The 5,592-nt window shown below is 43.0% G+C and overlaps 1 protein-coding gene across 1 annotated transcript; it reads left to right on the top strand.

Moving 5' to 3' along the window:
• Nucleotides 1–542: 542 nt before the first annotated feature.
• LOC106806842 lies at nucleotides 543–5,141 on the top strand. Its single transcript, XM_014808968.1, has 4 exons — nucleotides 543–873; nucleotides 2,643–2,785; nucleotides 3,005–3,108; nucleotides 3,550–5,141. The coding sequence occupies exons 1-4, from the start codon at nucleotides 543–545 to the stop codon at nucleotides 5,063–5,065; spliced, it is 2,094 nt and encodes a 697-aa protein (XP_014664454.1). The 3' UTR covers nucleotides 5,066–5,141.
• Nucleotides 5,142–5,592: the final 451 nt, after the last annotated feature.

Here is a 5,592-nt window from a genome sequence, read left to right as displayed (position 1 = left end):
TCAAATTCAAATTCAAATTCAAATAAATTTTATTGCACAAATATCTCACAGATACTTCGGCAGTATGTCGTATGGCGAATTTTTATACTGTTTTGGACTTTATTTCATCGAAGTACACGTTTGACACTCGCGGCATCTACCGCTCAACCGATTCTACCTCTCTACCGTTCGCCGAAAGCTGGTGCTAAAATTTTGCTCGGGCCTGGTTTGACGTTTTCGATGGGGCCAAATCTGGCTCGGGCCTAATTAGGCTCGGGCCAAAAACGTCCGTGTGAACGCTCGGCTCGAGCCAAATCTGGCACGGGCCTAATTAGGCTCGGGCCAAAAACGTCCGTGTGAACGCGGCTTACGTCGACTGTTTCACGGCACGTAGTGCCGAGCGAGAATCTAACGACTCATAATCCAGTCATATAAGCCTTATCGCCAATCGATAAATATCACCAGATGGCGCCCCACCGCAAAGCATGATGGGATAGAAAAGGGGGCAACCACAGACGATCGACGCAAAAGCGGCAACACAGCTGTGTTTACTATACGTGAGGATGGCGGATTTGAGGGAAGTTAGGCGTTTTTTGTCATTAAAATCCAGCGATTTAAAGAAATATTTGAGGGAAAGGGGTGTTCCCATTGGAGAAGAGAAGCACCAAGAGCTTGCTGAGAAGGCGTTCTGGACTGAAAAGCTCGGTTTACCTGTAAAGCCAACGGATGAAGAAGCCGAGCAAGCAATTCAACATCATAAAAGCGAGAAGTTGGTGCTCGATGGCGGTATCATTCGCCTGCCACGGCCTGAAACGCTGACAAATGGATGGGAAGATGGCCCATCAAGTCTCCCCGATACCTCTAGAGATAATCTAGATAGCTACATCAAAGCCGGCAAGTTTAAATTATGCAGTAGTTATTTTCTGGGACTTATTCTTACCCACTTCTAGTAGACAAGCGCAGTGGCTTGTTTTTCGCGCCGCAGTCAGTAGGCCTAGACGTTAGCAAGAAAACTATTAGGCCTACTTAGTCATTACATACTGCTACCAAACATCGCACCGCATACCGTGTAATTTGTTAGGTTAGTGTCTAAAAAATCTTTGCCCTTTCATGTCTTTGATCACCGATGTCTGCCGTCTGCTGTACTTGCTAGGTATGTAGCTCCAAGTAACGGTATTGCTAGGGTTAGAATACCCTAGCAATACCCTAGGGTAGCAATACCCTAGCAATACCCTAGGGTGTATTGACGTTAGTCACACAGCCTGGTCGGGTTAGGTAGGTGTTGTGTGTATACAGTATAGTCAGAAGTTGTCCGCACGCAGACGTTATAACTCCGTTTTGCTAATCTGAGGGTGCGGGTTTAACCCATTACTGGGGTCTGCGTTGGCTAGGCAGTCAATGTACGCGGGCTATAGTACTAGAGCTATTAGTCAGAAGTAGCTCTGACAGTGTAGACCTTCGCTCTGCCACAGCTAGGCGCCCTGGTAACCCTGCGCTCTATTAGAATTATCTAAACAGATGGCATCACAAAAGATCTGCAATATGACAATTTAGAGCAATTCGACAGCAAAGATCTGTAAACTAATTTCAGTGCAATTAAGGTAGGTGAATAATTAGTGGTCCAAATAAGCTCAAGAACGTGGGGGTATATATACGTTCGTCTTTATTGGTGCCAAAATTTAACGAAAAAAGTCAGTAAAAACATGGGAAACTCTATAATTATGTTAAACTCATGTCAGACTTGTTTCTTTTTATTTACTCCTCATTATATGTAATCGATTGTCGGTTGTCTTACCATATTTATTAATAAAACTTAACGTTGTACAAGAGGCTATAGATTACACTGGCACATTTGGAAACGACTCTCTGGGGGTTTAGTTTAGTGCATTAGTGTGATAGTACATTGAATCTCGAGATTATTTTATAACACGGTTCAGATACTACACATGAAAGCCACGATTGCTGCCACAAGACATCTACCGCAGCTACTTTCTGAGCTGATGCTCTCTGTTTATATAACAGTTGAGAGCTCTCCTCATATTGTTTCTGCAGTTAGCAAATTACAACGTGTGCAGCTAGTGGTTAATACATGGTCATTATTGTTGAATGTATTCATGTTCTGATAGCTTTTTCAGGTGGTACATCAGTGCTGTAGTTTAGCTACATCTGGTTCATGCGTTTTCATGAATTCAAGGCGACGACGACGAAGAAGAAGAAGAAGGCGTCAGGTTGCGTCGATAGAACGATCGAATGATAACCCGAACACAGTATTATAAAGCTACTCTCGGATGAGAGCCGAGTCGTTCTCTACCTGCGAGTTTGGCGTAAACAAATATTACAGTAGTAGTAGTTGTAGTAGTAGTTCCAGAATTATTTTTGCCGATCGGTACAAATAGCCACTGCGTTTAAATTAAGGTCACATCCCAGTAGGCGTACTCCCATTTCGTCTACTCACAGAATCGGAAATATTCCCATTTCGTCCTTATTTGTGAACAAACCGATCGTAGACGAAATGGGAATGGGGTAGATTTTAAGCATAGACGAATTGGGAGTAGGGGAAATGGGTGTAGGCCAACTGGGAATTTTGCTGTAGGTGAAATCTACAGACTGACCCAGTTACTGAATGCTTGACAAAATGTTTTTTCTATTTATGTGAAATTTAGGCAATCGGAGGATAGGCTTAGAGAAGACGGAGGGAAAGAGGACACTTGCTCTTGGTAAAGGGCTCTTCATGTCGGGACACGTCAGGGCTCTTCAATACCATGGCATTAGTGCAAACTTGAGCTACTGCTTTGTACGAGGAAAGGTTAGAACCAATTGTCTGTCATAAGTAAATAATTATCTCTCAAAAGGGTGCTAATAGGCTGTAGCAATCATTAAATTTGGGAATTAAAAAAAGAATAACAAAAACATATGATGGTATGAGTAACTATAATCAGTATGGTAAAACACTGGCATGTATTTATTTTAGGCACATACTGATTTGCTTACATTGCAGAAGCTGATTTACTTATTTTTCCTATAGGTTATTCCACAGCAGAAAACAACAGAACCTGCTTATCACACCTGGGTTGTTATTCAGAAGGAATCAGGCCAAGTCTATACTGCTGAATGTTCTTGTATTATCGGGTAAATTTTTGTTTTCTTAGCTGTGGAACTAATGTACATTCTATCAACTCTCAATTTACCTTCGTTTCTAATCATAAAGAGCTTGCATTAACAACAACAAAAGAAAAATAAGGCGATGTTACTAGGGTTTGACAAATTAATTATTGTTCTCCTTTTTGCTTTTTAATGGTCCACTGTGAAATTTCCTGGAGATATTATAATGTAATTTTTTGTCTTTGAATTAAACATTGTTATCAAAAATCCTCACCTTCAAAATTCACTTTATAAGGATTTGTAGTTTTAATAGAACGAACATTTTTGCAACCCCCTTTTTTATTTCATCAAAAGTATAGGTCTCTAGTCATACCAAAATCTTGTGTTCGACCAGATAAACCATGGGAACGAGGCTGGGATCTCACAGTGCACCTTTAACTTACAGATGTTCTTCCCTTTGCTTTGCAGAATCCAGGCTACATGTAAGCATATAGCAGCTCTCCTTTTTGCTGTTGTGGAAGCGGTGGAGGAAGGGCGAACTGCATCGTCTACGTCACAGAAACAAGTGTGGGGGACAGTACCGAAGAAGGGGCAAGCGCTGCATCCACCCCAGTTTGTAAAAGAGATTAAGATTGTAGGTGTTCGTGAGGATGTATCGCAGCAGGGCACCGAAAGCACAAAAACCTATCGCTCGGAATTTGACCCACGTATACCGGCACATCGCGTGGACAAGCCAATTTCAGCTTTCAAGTTGGATTGGCTTGCATCAATTACGAATGGGAATTGTGGACTTTTGGTGCATACAAAGCAAGAAATGGACCCTAACCACCAAGAGGCAGACGTCACAGTATGTGCTACACATGAAACTGTGGAAACGTGTGTACCTGTTCTAACTGTGATTGAAGCACGTAAGACTCTATCAGAGTCAAAGGAAGGTGTAACGGCAGAAGGAATGATAACGCTGCTACAAGCAAACAAACACCAGCAAGAGGTATTAGCCAAAGCAACTTCAAGACAAGCATCTTCGTCACTGTGGGCAGATCATCGAAAGGGGAGGATAACGGCTAGTGTTGCAGGTGACTGCATAGGCAGTGTTCGAGATGGAAATGTATCCGGACAATCGCACATTGCGCGGGTAATGGGCTATTATGGTAACCCAAAGTCACTGGCCCTTACATGGGGGAAAACCAACGAGAACATAGCACGAAAGCAGTACATTGCCCATCACCGGTTACACACTAAGCATACTGGTGTGTCTTGTGAGGAGACAGGACTGTGGGTAAATGTTCAATGTCCCTATGTAGCTGCATCCCCAGATGGCATTGTTTCATGTAACCAGTGTGGAAGGGGTCTCCTAGAAGTAAAGAATCCATACACCCACAGGCACTTGCCTATAAAGGATCTTGCGTGCCAGAAGGGTAGTTATCTTAGTAACGAAAATGGTCTAACCCAACTGAAGAGATCGCATGGTTATTATGCCCAGGTGCAAATGCAGTTGTGGACAAGCGAATTTCAGTGGTGTGACTTTGTTGTCAGAACAGTCAGCGCATCTGATAGCTTGTTTGTTGAACGTATTGGATTAGATTTGGATTATATTGCAGCTGCCCGCCCCAAGTTGGAACTATTCTTCAGAAAAGGAATAGTACCAGAACTTGTCACAAGGAATATCGAAAAAGGCGTAATCGATAGAGCTGTGAAAAAGGCAATGGAGAGCATGTTGGTCGCTATAGAAAGTAGTGAGCCCACTCAAAACACGGACTATCCATGTGGTATGTGTGATGAAGTGTGCCAAGCACACCCTGTTGCAACTGAGGAAAACAGTATCTGCTGTGACAATTGCGACCGCTGGTTCCACTACATCTGTGCGGGAATACAAGGCAGCGAGAACTTCTTGAAGAAGAGAAAAGTGAATTGGAAGTGCAGTGGGTGCACCCCAAAAAGAAGAGTGAGGCAAAGAAAGAACAATGCCAGAGCCAAGCCATAATAGAGCTGCGAACATATGCGCGTTTGCATTTACAGGTACAACACCGATTTTCCAGAACCATTGGTTCCACGGCCTTTTCAGATTATCCGGACGCGGTTATACGTGGGAGGGGCGGATGGAAGGGGCTCTAATAGCAAAAGCAGTTCAGTCCTTTGTTAACAGTCAACAAATCCATGTTTAACCCTCCTCTTGAGGTTCAAAATGTTATCAGACACTTACTCTTCGCATGTCAGCGGAAAGTACATTTCATGGTCCTTTCAATAAAGTGATAAAAATGGAACAAAAAAGTTTTGCACTCGGTCCGTTCTATGTCCTCAGAAAATGTATGATATCTGACCTTTCCCCCCACGGCCTTTTGACCTGTGACCTCCAATGATGGGCTGGTGATGGGTTTCCTTCCCATCACACTATATATCGAATATTAAGAGCGTAGGTCGAGCCGTTGAGATTTGTGCCGCAAATCCCTATTTCCTCCTATACCTTAAGCCCGGCGCACACGTGAATAATTTTACTCAAGTAAAATGACG

The sequence above is a fragment of the Priapulus caudatus genome, unplaced genomic scaffold (genome assembly GCF_000485595.1).
Source record: "Priapulus caudatus unplaced genomic scaffold, Priapulus_caudatus-5.0.1 Scaffold182, whole genome shotgun sequence".
NCBI lineage: Eukaryota > Metazoa > Priapulida > Priapulimorpha > Priapulimorphida > Priapulidae > Priapulus > Priapulus caudatus.
This window is presented reverse-complemented; position numbering and strand designations above follow the sequence as displayed.

What these genes read in the sequence shown, in the direction of transcription:
- LOC106806842 (XM_014808968.1), top strand. Translation starts at nt 543, where the DNA reads ATGGCGGATTTGAGGGAAGTTAGGCGTTTTTTGTCATTAAAATCCAGC. An exon ending in AGATAGCTACATCAAAGCCG is followed by an intron (nt 874 to 2,642) that starts GCAAGTTTAAAT and finishes TGTGAAATTTAG; the next exon opens with GCAATCGGAGGATAGGCTTA. An exon ending in GAATGTTCTTGTATTATCGG is followed by an intron (nt 3,109 to 3,549) that starts GTAAATTTTTGT and finishes TTTGCTTTGCAG; the next exon opens with AATCCAGGCTACATGTAAGC.